Consider the following 15,761-nt stretch of genomic DNA (forward strand, 5'->3'; position numbering starts at 1 on the left):
CCCCCCCCCCTTTCCCCTCACGTTCCCCTCACGATTTTCCCGCCCGGCCCCGTGCCCGCCCCGGTTCCCGCCGCGGTTCCCGCCCCGGTTCCCGCCGCCCTCAGCGGCCTCACCGTAAACTCCGTCCTCCATGGCGGCCCCGGGGCCGCTCGCTCGGCCGCGGCCGCTCCGCTGCTCCCGCCTCGCTCCGCCCGCTCCGCCCGCCCCGCCGGGCCCGGGCCCGCTCCGGCTCCGCCACACGGCGGCTCCCGCCCTTCAAGCGCCGCCACCGCCAATCAGCGCGGCGCTGAGGGTGAGTGACGCGCGGCTCGGCCAATGGGAGGCAGAGGAAGGAGGGATTAATGTGCTAACGAATGAGAACGCGCGGCGGTGTGATTGGCGGCGGTTTGTACCAATCATGAAGTTGAAAGGCGGGGCGGTGTTGTTCTCATATGATTGACATCCAACTCAGTCAATAGCAAAGGGGGTTTGCTGAAGGGGCGGGTCTTCACGCTTTGATCGCCGTTTGCTGCTTGCTTATTAATATTAATGAAACTTATTAATATTAATGAGGTTTCCTGGCGTTCTGCGGGTCCTTTCCGGATTCCAAATGTCCCAAATTCCCCCGAAATGTCCCCAAATGTCTCCAAACCCCACCAAATTACCCAAAATTCCCACAGAATTGCCCCAAAATGGCCCAGATTTCCCAAAATAATCCGAAAATGGACCCATATTTCCTAAACTCCCACAAAAAGGCCCCAAAATTCCCCAAAACGCCCAAATTCCCCAAATTCCCACAATGTAATCCCCAAAAGATCCCAAATTCCCAAACTTTTCCCAAAGTAACCCCAAAATGTCTCAAAATACCCCAAATTCCCGTTTTTCACGCTTGGTTTTTATTGGAAAGAGCGAAATTCCCGTAAAAATTCGCATGCGGGGGGCGGGGCCAGACCGAGGGGCGGGGCTTGAGCCTGAGAGGGGGTTTAAAGGCAGGGGCGTGGCCACCGCGCCAGGGGCGTGGTTTGATCGCAAACGGGGCGTGGCCACGGCCGGGGTGGGGTGGAGGCGTGGTCTGGGCTGGGTGAGGGGTGGGGTTTTGTGGGAGGGGCTGAAGGGGGCGGGGTTTTGTAAAGGGGCGGGGTTTTGGCTAAGGGGGCGGGGCCTGGGGGGGCTCCCGATGATCCCAGCCCCCCCCAGGGGCGGTGGGGAACTGGGAGGGACTGGGAGGGACTGGGACTGGTCCGAACTGGTCCAGACTGGTCCAGACTGGTCCAAACTGGTCCAGGGAACTGGGACAAACTGGGACAAACTGGTCCATACTGGTCTGAACTGGTCCGAACTGGTCCAAACTGGTCCAGACTGGTCCAGGGAACTGGGACAAACTGGGACAAACTGGTCCAGACTGGTCCAGGGAAGCTGGGAGTTACTGGTCCAGACTGTTCCATACTGGTCCAAACTGGTCCGAACTGGTTCAGATTGGTCCAGGATAACTGGGAGTTACTGGTCCAAACTGGTCCAGGGAAACTGGGACGAACTGGTCGAAACTGGTATTGGGAAACTGGGGGATACTGGTCCCATATCAGGCAGTGAACTGGTCTGGACTGGTCCAAACTGGTCCTGGGAAACTGGGACAAACTGGTCCGAACTGGTCCAGACTGGTGTTGGAAAACTGGGCAATACTGGTCCAGGGAAACTGGGAGTTACTGGTGCAAACTGGTCCAGGGAAACTGGTCCAAACTGGTCCGTACTGGTCCAGGATAACTGGGAGTTACTGGTGCAAACTGGTCCAGGGAAACTGAGGCATACTGGTCCCGTATCAGGCAGTGACCTGGTCCAAACTGGTCCAAACTGGTCCAGACTGGTCCATACTGATCCGTACTGGTCCGTACTGGTCCGTACTGGTCCAGACTGGTGGGGGCATCCCGGGGGTCCCAACCCCCCATTTAAGGCACTGGGACCCCCCGGGGCTTAGGGGGGGGAGGGGAAAATGGGGCAAAATTTGGGAGAATTTTGGGGGAAATGTGGGGCAAAATTCGGGTGAAATTTGGGTGAAATTTGGGGCAAATTTGGGAGAATTTTGGGGGATTTTGGGTGAAATTTGGGGCAAAATTCGAGTGAAATTTGGGGGAAATTTGGGGCAAAATTTGGGTGAATTTTGGGTGATTTTGTGGTGAATTTTAGGGCTGAATTTTTGGGTAATTGGGGGCTGATTTTGGACGAATTTTGGGCTGATTGTGGGATGAATTTAGAGTGAATTTCGGGGTGATTTTGGCCTGATTTGGGGGTGAATTTAGGGTTAATTTAGAGTGAATTTTGGGGGATTTTGTGGTGAATTTTAGGGCTGAATTTTGGGGTGATTTTGGGGTGATTTTGGGGTGAATTTAGAGTGAATTTTGGGCTGATTTTGGGGTGATTTTGGGGTGAATTTAGAGTGAATTTGGGGTGATTTTGGGCTGATTTGGGGGTAATTTTGGGGTTAATTTAGAGTGAATTTTGGGGTAATTTTGGGGTGAATTTGGAGTGAATTTTGGGGTAATTTTGGGGTGAATTTAGAGTGAATTTTGGGGTAATTTTGGGGTGAATTTGGAGTGAATTTGGGGGGGAATTTGGGTGAATTTTGGGGGTGGGTGAATTTAGGGAGTTTTGGGGTAATTTTGGGGTGAATTTTGGGGTAATTTTGGGATGAATTTGGAGTGAGTTTTGATTTTGGGGTGATTTTGGGGTGAATTTAGAGTGAATTTTGAGGTGATTTTGGGGTGAATTTAGAGTGAATTTTGGGGTGATTTTGGGATGAATTTAGAGCTGAGTTTTGAGCTGATTTTGGGGTGAATTTAGAGTGAATTTGGGGCTGATTTTGAGGTGAATTTAGGGTGAATTTAGAGTGAATTTTGGGCTGATTTTGGGATGAATTTAGAGTGAGTTTTGAGCTGATTTTGGGGTGAATTTAGAGTGAATTTTGGGCTGATTTTGGGGTGAATTTAGAGTGAATTTGGGGCTGATTTTGGGGTGAATTTAGAGTGAGTTTTGGGGTAATTTTGGGGTGAATTTGGAGTGAATTTTGGGGTGATTTTGGGATGAATTTGGAGTGAATTTTGGGCTGATTTTGGGGTGAATTTAGAGTGAATTTGGGGCTGATTTTGGGATGAATTTGGAGTGAATTTTGGGGTAATTTTGGGATGAATTTAGAGTGAGTTTTGGGCTGATTTTGGGGTGATGAATTTTTTGGGGTGAATTTAGAGTGAATTTTTGGGCTGATTTTGGGTGATTTTGGGTGATTTGGGGCTGAATTTCGCCGCTTTCAGCCCCCCTAGACCGGGGTGGTTTTCCTGTTGAGGGTCCCGGTGCCCCCCCCGGGGGTCTCCGCCCCTCCCCCCGCCCCTCCCCCCCCCTGCAGCGTCAGGAAGGCCCCGGGGGGGGGGGGGGGAGGGGCGGGGCCGGGCGTGCCGGGCGGGGCCGAGGGGGGGAGGGGCGCCGCCCCCGGGGGCGGGGGAGGGGGGGACGAAGCCACGCCCACGCCGGGCGGGGGGAGGGGCCCTTCCCCCCCGGCCCCTCCCCCCCTGCTCAGGGTGTACATGGAGATCTCGGCCGGGGGGGGAGGGGACGACGAGGATTTCCCGCGCTGCTGGGGTGGGGGCGGGGAGGGGTCACGTGACTTGCCGCTGGAGCGCGAGCCCGAGCGGGAGCGGCGGCGCGGGGGGCGTGGCCTGGACAGAGGGGGCGGGGCTTGTCGGGGTAAGAGCGGCGGCGGGGGCGGGGCCGGGGGAGGGGGCGGGGCTTTGCGGTGGCGCTCGATGTAGAGATTGACGGCGAGCACGCCGATGGCCTCGGCCAGGATGAAGGACACGCCCCCGAAATAGAAGCTCCACCCATAGGAGTAGGGGGAGGGGCGGCGCTCCCCGTCCCGCCGGGGGGGGGAGGGGAGGCCCCCGGCCGACCCCTCCCCCCCGGCGTTGGCCGAGATGTAAACGATGACGCCGATGATGTTGGACAGGCCTGGCGGGGAAGGGGTTAAAAAAGTTAATTTAGGCTTGGGCGGGGGGATTAAAAAAAAAAAAAATTAATTGAAAAAATCAATTTTTTCCAAACGGATTTTTAAAAATTTTTAAGAACTTTTGTTCTCAAACTTCGTTTAAAAAATACATTTTTAAAATTCATTTTTAAAAAGTTTCAAAATTATTCTCAACATTCGTTTAAAAAAGAAATTTTTAAAATTCATTTTTAAAAAGTTTCAAAATTATTCTCAACATTCGTTTAAAAATAAATTTTTAAAATTCATTTTAAAAAAGTTTCAAAATTATTCTCAACATTCGTTTAAAAAAGAAATTTTTAAAATTAATTTTTAAAAAGTTTCAAAGTTATTCTCAACATTCGTTTAAAAAATAAATTTTTAAATTCATTTTAAAAAAGTTTCAAAATTATTCTCAACATTCGTTTAAAAAAGAAATTTTTAAAATTAATTTTTAAAAAGTTTCAAAATTATTCTCAACATTCGTTTAAAAAAGAAATTTTTAAAATTCATTTTTAAAAAGTTTCAAAATTATTCTCAACATTCGTTTAAAAAGAAAATTTTTAAAATTAATTTTAAAAAGTTTCAAAATTATTCTCAACATTCGTTTAAAAAATAAATTTTTAAAATTCATTTTAAAAAGTTTAACAATTATTCTCAACATTCGTTTAAAAAAGAAATTTTTAAAATTCATTTAAAGAACAATTAAACAAATGAATCCAAAAGTAATTCAAATAATGTTCAAAATCGTTTTTAAAATGAATTTTTGAAAATGTTTTTTAAAATGACATGTTAAGGATTGATTTTAAAACTACTTTAAAAATGAATTTTAAACTTAATTAAAAATTTAAGATAAATTTACAAATTAGTTTAAAATTTATTTTTTAAATTCATTTAAAAATTAAAATAAGTTTAAAATTCTATTTTAAAATTAATTAGCAAATTTTTAAAATAAATGTAAAATTTAATTTAAAACTTACTTTTAAAATTAAAACTCAAAAGTTAAATTTAAAAAGTAATTTAAAATAATTTTAAATTGAATTTAAAAATTAAACTATTTATTTTGTTTTCAGAAATTAATTGAAATTAATTTACCTTTTAAATTAAATTAACTTCAACTAGGATTTTAAAAAGTTAATTGAAATAAATGTAATTTCAAAAATAAATGAAATTAAATCGTCCTTTAAAAAAATAAATAATTTCTTAAAAATTACTTTAAATTCATTTAATATTCAAAATTGCGTTTCATTAAATTAAATTTCATTTTAAAAAAGAATATCAGTTTTGGGATAATTGGATGGATTTGGGGATGGATTTTGGGGATAATTGGATGGATTTTGGGGATGGATTTTGGGATAATTTGATAGATTTTGGGGGATGGATTTTGGGGATAATTGGATGGATTTTGGGGACGGGTTTTTGAGATAATATCATGGATTTTGGGGGTGGATTTTGGGGATAATTTGATGGATAATTGGATGGATTTGGGGATGGATTTTGGGGATAATTGGATGGATTTTGGGGATGGATTTTTGGGGGTGGGTTTTGGGGATAATTTGATGGATAATTGGATGGATTTTGGGGATGGATTTTGGGGATAATTGGATGGATTTAGGGATGGGTTTTGGGGATGGATTTGGGGATTTTAACCCCTCGCTCACCCGCAGCCACGAAGAGGATGCCGGGACGGATTTGGGGATGGATTTTTGGGATAATTGGATGGGTTTTGGGGATGGGTTTTGGGGATAATTTGATGGATTTTGGGGGATGGATTTTTGGGGGTGGGTTTGGGGGATAATTTGATGGATAATTGGATGGATTTTGGGGATGGATTTTGGGGATAATTTGATGGATTTTGGGGATGGATTTTTGGGGGTGGGTTTTGGGGATAATTTGATGGATAATTGGATGGATTTTGGGGATGGATTTTGGGATAATTTGATGGATTTGGGGATGGGTTTGGGGGATAATTTGATGGATAATTGGATAGATTTTGGGGATGGATTTTGGGGATAATTGGATGGATTTGGGGATGGATTTTTGGGATAATATGATGGATAATTGGATGGATTTTGGGGATGGATTTTTGGGATAATTTGATGGATAATTGGACGGATTTGGGGATGGATTTTTGGGATAATTGGATGGATTTTGGGGATGGGTTTTGAGATAATATCATGGATTTTGGGGATGGATTTTGGGGATAATTGGATGGATTTTGGGGATGGATTTTTGGGATAATATGATGGATAATTGGATGGATTTTGGGGATGGATTTTTGGGATAATTTGATGGATAATTGGACGGATTTGGGGATGGATTTTTGGGATAATTGGATGGGTTTTTGGGGATGGGTTTTGGGATAATTTGATGGATAATTGGATGGATTTTGGGGATGGATTTTGGGGATAAATTGATAGATTTTGAGAATGGGTTTTTGGGATAATTGGATGGATTTGGGGATGGGTTTGGGGGATAATTTGATGGATAATTGGATGGATTTGGGGATGGATTTTGGGGATAATTGGATGGATTTGGGGATGGGTTTTGGGGATAATTGGATGGATTTTGGGGATTTTAACCCCTCGCTCACCCGCAGCCATGAAGAGGATGCCGGGACGGATTTGGGGATGGATTTTTGGGATAATTGGATGGGGTTTTTGGGGATGGGTTTTGGGGATAATTTGATGGATTTTGGGGACGGGTTTTTGAGATAATATCATGGATTTTGGGGGTGGATTTTGGGGATAATTTGATGGATAATTGGATGGATTTGGGGATGGATTTTGGGGATAATTGGATGGATTTTGGGGATGGATTTTGGGGATAATTTGATGGATTTTGAGGATGGGTTTTTGGGATAATTTGATGGATTTGGGGATGGGTTTGGGGGATAATTTGATGGATAATTGGATGGATTTTGGGGATGGATTTTGGGATAATTTGATGGATTTGGGGATGGGTTTGGGGGATAATTTGATGGATAATTGGATGGATTTTGGGGATGGATTTTGGGATAATTTGATAGATTTTGAGAATGGGTTTTTGGGATAATTTGATGGATTTGGGGATGGGTTTGGGGGATAATTTGATGGATAATTTGATGGATTTGGGGATGGATTTTGGGGATAATTGGATGGATTTAGGGATGGGTTTTGGGGATGGATTTGGGGATTTTAACCCCTCGCTCACCCGCAGCCACGAAGAGGATGCCGGCGCCGAGCACCAGGCTGGTCCTGGCGCGCCGCAGCCGCGAGGCCGCCACGCAGAGCCCGCCCAGCAGCAGCAGCACCGCGCTCAGGATCGGGAAAATGCTCGAGGCCCGGACCACGCCTACGCAGAGAAAACGGCCAATCAGGGCTCGCGAGAGACCCGCGGCGGCCAATGGGGACGCTGGGAGCGGGCGGCCAATCGGGGGAGGGTTTGGGAGTCGTGACCAATCAGGGAGCAGTAATGGAGGTCAGTCTGGGAGTTCTGACCAATCAGAGTGCAGTAATGGAGGTCAGTCTGGGAGTTCTGACCAATCGCGGCTCAGCGTTGGAAAGGGATCTGGGAGCTCTGACCAATCAGAGTGCAGTAATGGAGGTCAGTCTGGGAGCTCTGACCAATCAGAGTGCAGTAATGGAGGTCAGTCTGGGAGTTCTGACCAATCGCAGCTCAGCGTTGGAAAGGGATCTGGTCTGGGAGTTCTGACCAATCAGAACCCAGCAATTGAGGGAGGGCTGGGAGTTCTGACCAATCAGAGTGTAGCAATGGAAATGGATTTGGTCTGGGAGTTCCGACCAATCAGGGTGCGGCGTTGGAAAGGGATCTGGGAGTTCTGACCAATCAGAGCGCAGCAATGGGGGAGGATCTGATCTGGGAGCTCTGACCAATCAGGGACCAGCAATGGAGGGAGATCTGTTATCTCCGGCCAATCAGAGCCCGGGGGCTGGGAGCCAATCAGGGAGCCAGGCGTGGTTGCCATGGTAACGCGAGGCTGGGTGCCAGGCTGTTACCATGGCAACAGCCGTGGCAGCACTGGGACAGTTGCCAGGACGGCCACAGGGTTGTTGCCATGGCAACAGCTGGGCCGGGAGGACGCTGGGAGCGTTGCCATGGCAACGGCAGCAGCATCGCTGGCGCGGTTGCCATGGAAACGCATGGCTGGGTACCAGGCCGTCTCCATGGCAGCGGGACGATGCTGGGAGCGTTGCCATGGAAACAGAAGCCAGGGTTCGGTTCCCGCGGTTACACAGGACAAAGGTGGAGGTGGCACGGTCGCCATGGTGACGGTGTCCCCGTTGCCATGGTAACTCACGCAGCAGGCACTGGTGACAATGAGGTGACAGTGACACAGTTGCCATGGTGACAGTGACACGGTTGCCATGGGGACAGTGACACGGTTGCCATGGTGACAGTGACACGGTTGCCATGGGTACGGTGTCCCGTTGCCATGGTAACTCACGCAGCAGGTACTCGGGGCTGTGATGGTGACAATGACAATGACACGGTTGCCATGGTGACAGTGACACGGTTGCCATGGTGACAGTGTCCCCGTTGCCATGGTAACTCACGCAGCAGGCACTGGGGACAATGAGGTGACAGTGACACAGTTGCCATGGGGACAGTGTCCCGTTGCCATGGTAACTCACGCAGCAGGTACTCGGGGCTGTCGTGGTGACAATGACAATGACACAGTTGCCATGGTGACAGTGACACGGTTGCCATGGTGACAGTGACACGGTCGCCATGGGGACGGTGTCCCCGTTGCCATGGTAACTCACGCAGCAGGTACTCGGCGCTGTCGTGGTCGTACTCGAGGTCCTCGGGGAAGTGATTGATGCGCAGGCACAGCCCCCGCTTGAGCCCTGGGGACATCGGGGACATCGGGGACATCACTGGGGACGTTGGGGACATCGGGGACATTGGGGACATTGGGGACATCGGGGACATTGGGGGGGATTGGGAACATTGGGGGGATTGGGGACATTGGGGACATCGGGGACATTGGGGACATTGGGGGGATTGGGGACATTGGGGACATTGGGGACATCGGGGACATCACTGGGGACGTTGGGGACATCGGGGACATTGGGGACATTGGGGGGATTGGGGACATTGGGGACATTGGGGACGTTGGGGGGGATTGGGAACATTGGGGGGATTGGGAACATTGGGGACATTGGGGGGTTGGGAACAATTGGCCACAAAGTGTCCCCAAAGTGCCCCCAATGCCACCACCAGAGCCACCAATGTCCCCAGTGATGTCACCAATGTCCTCAACCATGTCAGGTGTGTCCCCAAGAGTGTCACCGATGTCTCCAACCCCATCCCAGGTGCCACCAACCCTCCCAAACCATGTCCCCAATGTCCCCAGTGATGTTCCTGGTGCCACCAACCCCATCCCAGATGCCACCAACTCCCCTGAACCCCATCCCAGGTGCTACCAACCCTCCCGAACACGTCCCCAGTGATGTCCTTGGTGTCCCCAACCCCATCCCAAATGCCACCAACCCCATCCCAGGTGCCACCAACCCCATCCCAGGTGCCACCAAGCCCCACCACAGTGTCACCAACCCCATCCCAGATGCCACCAACCCCATCCCAGATGCCACCAACCCCATCCCAGGTGCCACCAACCCCATCCCAAATGCCACCAACCCCATCCCAGATGCCACCATCCCCATCCCAGGTGTCACCAAGCCCCATCACAGTGTCACCAACCCCATCCCAGATGCCACCAACCCCATCCCAGGTGTCACCAAGCCCCACCACAGTGTCACCAACCCCATCTCAGGTGCCACCAACCCCATCCCAGGTGCCACCAACCCCATCCCAGATGCCACCAACCCCATCCCAGGTGTCACCAACCCCATCCCAAATGCCACCAACCCCATCCCAGGTGCCCCCAAGCCCCACCACAGTGTCACCAACCCCATCCCAGATGCCACCAACCCCATCCCAGATGCCACCAACCCCATCCCAGGTGCCACCAAGCCCCACCACAGTGTCACCAACCCCATCCGAGATGGCACCAACCCCATCCCAGGTGCCACCAACCCCATCCCAGGTGCCCCCAAGCCCCGCCACAGTGTCACCAACCCCATCCGAGATGGCACCAACCCCATCCCAGGTGCCACCAACCCCATCCCAGGTGCCCCCAAGCCCCGCCACAGTGTCACCAACCCCATCCCAGGTGTCACCAACCCCATCCCAGGTGCCACCAACCCCATCCCAGATGCCACCAACTCCCCTGAACCCCATCCCAGATGCCACCAACCCCATCCCAGATGCCACCAACCCCATCCCAGATGCCACCATCCCCATCCCAGGTGTCACCAAGCCCCATCACAGTGTCACCAACCCCATCCCAGATGCCACCAACCCCATCCCAGGTGCCCCCAACCCCATCCCAGGTGCCACCAACTGTCCTGAACCCCATCCCAGGTGCCACCAACCCCATCCCAGGTGCCCCCAAGCCCCGCCACAGTGTCACCTTCGAGGCAGCAGACCCTCCAGAGGCCGGAGTGGGTGAGCCCGCCGTGCGCCATGGCCATGGAGGTGCCCACGCTGGTGACGTTGCCGCCGGTGGCGTTGCAGACGCGGGCGCGCGCGTAGGCGGACAGCCAGTAGTCGGTGCCGATGGCGATGGCCATGAGGCCGAAGGCCGCGAAGGCGCCCACGGCCGTCAGCAGCACCTGCGCCCCCCGCTCGCACCACAGCGCCCCTCCCCCCGCCCCGGCCCCGCCCCCATCCCAGCGCTTCAGGGACCCCCACAGCGGGGGGAGGGGCCGCGAGGGGGGGGCGGACGAGGGGGAGGGGCTGCGGGGGGAGGGGGGGGCGGAGGGGGAGGGGCCGGCGGTGGCTCCGCCCCCTCCCCCGCCCGCCGAGGCCCCGCCCCTTCCCCACAGGGTGAGGATGCCCAGGGTGGGGGAGGGGTTAGAGGGGGGGAGGGGTTAAAAAAAAGGGGGGGGGGGGGGAGGGGATTTAGGGGCTGGGGGAGGGGATTTGGGGATTTTGTGGCGATTTGGGGGAGGTTTGGGGGGGTTTAGGGGTGGGGGAGGGGCTGTTTAGAGGAGTTTTGGGGGTCCCCGGATTTTGGGGGGGCGCAGGTGCTGTGGGGGAGGGGCTCTTCGCTCTCGGCCAATCAGCTGTGGAGAAATGGGGGTGGGGGGAGGGGTCTTTAATGAGCCCCAACCCCCCCCCCCCGAAATAATGGGGTGTCCCAAAAGGGGGGGGGGGGGGGGGGAAATTGGGGAGGGGTCCGGGATCGCCCCTCCCCCTCCGAGGCACGGGAAACCCCCCAGGGGCGCCCGAAACCCCCCCCAGGACCCCCCAAAATCTCCTCAAGGCCCCCCCAGGACCCCCTAAAATCCCCTCGGGACGCCCAGCACACCCCAAAACCCCCTCCTGGACCCCCAAAATCCCCTAAATTTCCCCCAAAACCCCTCCAGGATCCCCAAAACGCCCCCAACATCCGCCCGGGATCCCCCAGGACCCCCCAAAAATCCTCCCAGGCCCCCCTAAAACACCCCCAGGACCCCTTAAAATCACCCCAAAATCTGCCCGGGACCCCCCAAAATCCCCCTCAAGACCCCCCCCGGCTCCCCCTAAACCGCCCCCAAATCCCTCCCCCCCCCAAACCCATCCAGGACCCCCCCAGGACCCCCCCAAATCCTCCCGGACCCCCCAAAAACGCCCCCAGGACCCCCCAAAATCCCCTCAAGACCCCCAAACCTCCCTCAAAACCCCCTCTGGACCCCCCCAAAACGCCCCCAAAATCCCCCCCAGGACCCCCCAAATCCCCCCCAGGACCCCCCCAAAACCCCCCGCCCCCCCCTTTACCTCCTGCCGGCCCCAATTCTCGCCGTTCTCACCCCAAATTTTTTGGGGCTCCCGCCTCCGATTTTCGCCTTCCCGGCCTCGGTCTCGGGGGGTCCCCACCCCAATTTCGGGTGCGGATTTTGGGGTTCCGAGCCCAAATTTCGCGGTCCCGGCTCCGATTTTGGGGCTCCCCCCTAATCGGGGGATTTTTGGGGGATTTTTGGGGGATTTTTTGGGGGATTTTGGGGCGATTTTTGGGGTTCCCCGGGGGGGGTTTTTAAGGATTTTGGGCGATTTTTGGGGCGATTTTCGGGGATTTTTAAGGGGGGATTTTGGGGTTCCCCGGGGGGGATTTTTTGATTTTTGGGCTTCCTGAGGGGATTTTTGGGGATTTTTGGGGATTTTGGGGATTTTGGGGGGGTCCCGGGGGGGTCCCCGCCGCCGGTGCCGGTCCCGGGTTCGGCTGCGACGTTTGGGGGGGGGGGGGGGGGGGGGGATGGGGGGGAAGGGGGAGGGGCCTGGAAGGTTCTGCGGTGACGTCAGAGGGGGCGGGGCTAAGCAATGAGGGGTTTGAGGGTCTGAGCCCCGCCCCCCCGCGGGGGTTTCCATGGTAACGGGGATGCGGCGCCGTCTCCTTGGCAACGCGGAGGCCACGCCCACTCCAGGGCTAGGCCACGCCCCCAAACGAAGCCACGCCCCCATAGAGCCTCCCCAGGCACTAATTAACCCCCAGAGCACCTTAATTAACCCCCAGACCACCCTAATTAACTCCCCCAGGCACTAATTAACCCCCAGACCACCCTAATTAACTCCCCCAGGCACCAATTAACCCTTCCGGCACTAATTAACTCCCAGACCACCCTAATTAACTCCCCCAGGCACTAATTAAAACCCCCAGGCACTAACTAACCCCTCAGGCACTAATTATCCCTTAGACCACCCTAATTAACTCCCCCAGGCACCAATTAACTCCCAGACCACCCTAATTAACTCCCCCAGGCACTAATTAAACCGCCCAGGCACTAATTAACCCCTCAGGCACTAATTATCCCATAGACCACCCTAATTAACTCCCCCAGGCACCAATTAACCCTTCCGGCACTAATGAACTCCCAGACCACCCTAATTAACTCCCCCAGGCACTAATTAACCCCCCAGGGCACTAATTAACCCCTTCAGACACTAATTAAGACCGTCAGTCTCTAATTACCCCTCGAAATTGTCTGATTAAGCTCCCAGGCATTAATTAAGCTCCCCAGGCCTAATTAACCCCCAGTTCCTAATTAACCCTTTCAGGACCACCCTAATTAGCCCCCTCCAGGCACTAATTAACCCCCCCAGCCCCTAATTAACCCCCCAATCAAGCCCCCAGGCACTAATTAACCCCTCAAACACCCCCTAATTAATCTCCCAGGCACTAATTAACCCCCAATCAAGCCCCTTCATTAAATTCCCAGGGGTTTGGGGGGGAATTTTTGAGTTCCCAGTTTAATTTTGGGGTTCCCAGTTTGATTTTGGGGTTCCCAGTTTGATTTTGGGGTTCCCAGTTTGAATTTTTCCATTCCCAGTTTAATTTTAGGCTTCCAAAGTGAATTTTGGGGTTTCCACGTAAATTTTGGGGTTCCCAGTTTAATTTTGGGGTTCCCAGTTTAATTTTTTCGTTCCCAGTTTGATTTTTGCGTTCCCAGTTTGATTTTGGGGTTCCCAGTTTAATTTTGGGGTTCCCAGTTTAATTTTTTCGTTCCCAGTTTGATTTTTTCGTTCCCAGTTTGATTTTGGGGTTCCCAGTTTAATTTTGGGGTTCCCAGTTTAATTTTTTCATTCCCAGTTTGAATTTTTCCATTCCCAGTTTGATTTTGGGGTTTCCCAGTTGGATTTTTTCATTCCCAGTTTGATTTTTTCGTTCCCAGTTTGATTTTTGCATTTCCCAGTTTAATTTTTTGGCGTTCCCATTTTAATTTTCAAATCCTTTATTGAGGTCGCGTGATCCCTTATTTACATATCGTTTACATATCATACAGCGCCGGGAAGGGGGCGGAGCCTCGGCCCCTCCCCCACATCCCTTCCCCCCCCCAATTTTTTTTTTTTTTTTTGGCTTTTTTTACCCCTCCCCCTCCCATTTAATTAACTAATTAATTTATTAATTATTATATTTTTGGGGAGGGGGAAGGGGTCGCTACATATCGGAGCCGTTTTATTGCCACAGAAATTCAGGGGGGCGGAGCCTCCCCAAAGCCCCTCCCCCACCCCAGCCCCTCCCCCCCTCCCCTCCCCCACCCCCCAAACTGGACCCAGAGCCCCTCCCCCACCCCCCGGGGCGGATTCAGAGGTCACGGGGACACCCTGGGAAATGTGGGCGGAGCCAAAATGGCGGGAAAAGCCCGGGTGGGGTCACGTGACCCCCCCCGAGTGGGTCTGGGGGTGTTTGAGGGGACAAAATGGCCGCCGAGGCGATCGTTGTCTCTCATTGGCTGATTCTAGATGGACAAAATGGCCACCAGGGCGATCCTTATCTCTCATTGGCTGATTCTGCCCAATCAAGATGGTCACCGAGGTGATCCTTGTCTCTCATTGGGTGATTCTAGATGGACAAGATGGCTGCCAGGGCGATCCTGGTCTCCCATTGGTTGATTCTATATGGACAAAATGGCCGCCGAGGTGATCCTTGTCTCTCATTGGCTGATTCTGCCCATCCAAAATGGCCGCTAAGGTGATCCTTGTCTCCCATTGGCTGCTGCTGGCAGGACAAAATGGCTGCCGAGTCAAAATGGCTGCCAGGGCGATCCTTGTCCCTCATTGGCTGTCGCCGACAGAACAAAATGGCTGCCAAGCCAAGATGGCCGCCAGGCCAAGATGGCCACCAGGCCAAGATGGCCGCCAAGCCAAGATGGCCACCAGGCCAAGATGGCCGCCAAGCCAAGATGGCCACCAGGCCAAGATGGCCGCCCAGCCCATCCTCGTCCCTCATCGGCTCCTGCCGCCGATCCAAAATGGCCGCCCAGCCCATCCTGGCTTCTGATTGGCTGCTGCTGCCTGGCCAAGATGGCGACCAATAAACAACCGCTGAGGTGGCGGCTGATGACGTCATCAAGATGGCAGAAGGGGTGGGGCCCAGGTGTCCCAAAATGGCTCCAGGTGTGCCCAGGTGTGCCCAGGTGTGCCCAGGTGTGTCCCCATGTCCCCCATGCATGCCCAGCTGTGCCCAGCTGTGCCCAGGTGCGTCCCACGTGACCCAGGTGTGCCCAGGTGTGCCCAGGTGTGTCCCCATGTCCCCCAGGTGTGTCCCCAAGCCCTTTTCACGCCCCCAGGTGTATCCCAGGTGTACCCCAGATTACCCAGGTGTGCCCAGGTGTGTCCCCAAATCCCTCTGGCTGTGTCCCCAAGCCCTTTTCGCACCCCCAGCTGTATCCCACACCCCATAGATGCCCCCAGGTGTGCCCAGGTGTGCCCAGGTGTGCCCAGGTGTGCCCAGGTGTGTTCTCCAGCCCCCCCAGGTGTGCCCAGGTGCCCCCAGGTGTGTCCCCAAGCCCTTTTCAGACCCCCAGGTGTATCGCACGTGTATCCTGGGTGTATCCCATGCCCCGTAGATGTCCCCAGGTGTCCCCAGGTGCGCCCAGGTGTGCCCAGGTGTGCCCAGGTGCCCCCAGGTGTATCCCAGATGTCCCCAGGTGTGCCCAGGTGTATCCCAGGTGTATCCCAGATGTCCCCAGGTGTGCCCAGGTGCCCAGGTGTTTCCCAGATTACCCAGGTGTGCCCAGGTGCGTTCTCCAGCCCCCCCAGCTGTGTCCCCGTGTCCCCCAGGTGTGTCCCCAAGCCCTTTTCAGACCCCCAGGTGTATCCCACACCCCCAGGTGCCCCCAGGTGTGCCCAGATGCCCCCAGGTGCCCCCAGGTGTGCCCCCAAATCCCTCTGGCTGTGTCCCCAAGCCCTTTTCACACCCCCAGGTGTATCCCACACCCCCAGGTGCCCC

The 15,761-nt window shown here is 53.0% G+C and overlaps 1 protein-coding gene across 1 annotated transcript; it reads right to left on the reverse strand.

Moving 5' to 3' along the window:
• Positions 1 to 17: 17 nt before the first annotated feature.
• Positions 18 to 14,798, reverse strand: LOC115916722 (voltage-dependent calcium channel gamma-8 subunit-like). Its single transcript, XM_030970460.1, has 8 exons — positions 14,653 to 14,798; positions 10,464 to 10,789; positions 8,752 to 8,835; positions 7,178 to 7,318; positions 3,690 to 3,972; positions 1,728 to 1,887; positions 1,300 to 1,381; positions 18 to 253 (listed from the first exon to the last, which is right to left on the reverse strand). The coding sequence occupies exons 1-8, from the start codon at positions 14,796 to 14,798 to the stop codon at positions 18 to 20; spliced, it is 1,458 nt and encodes a 485-aa protein (XP_030826320.1).
• Positions 14,799 to 15,761: the final 963 nt, after the last annotated feature.

The sequence above is a fragment of the Camarhynchus parvulus genome, unplaced genomic scaffold (assembly GCF_901933205.1).
Source record: "Camarhynchus parvulus unplaced genomic scaffold, STF_HiC, whole genome shotgun sequence".
In the NCBI taxonomy this organism is placed as follows: domain Eukaryota; kingdom Metazoa; phylum Chordata; class Aves; order Passeriformes; family Thraupidae; genus Camarhynchus; species Camarhynchus parvulus.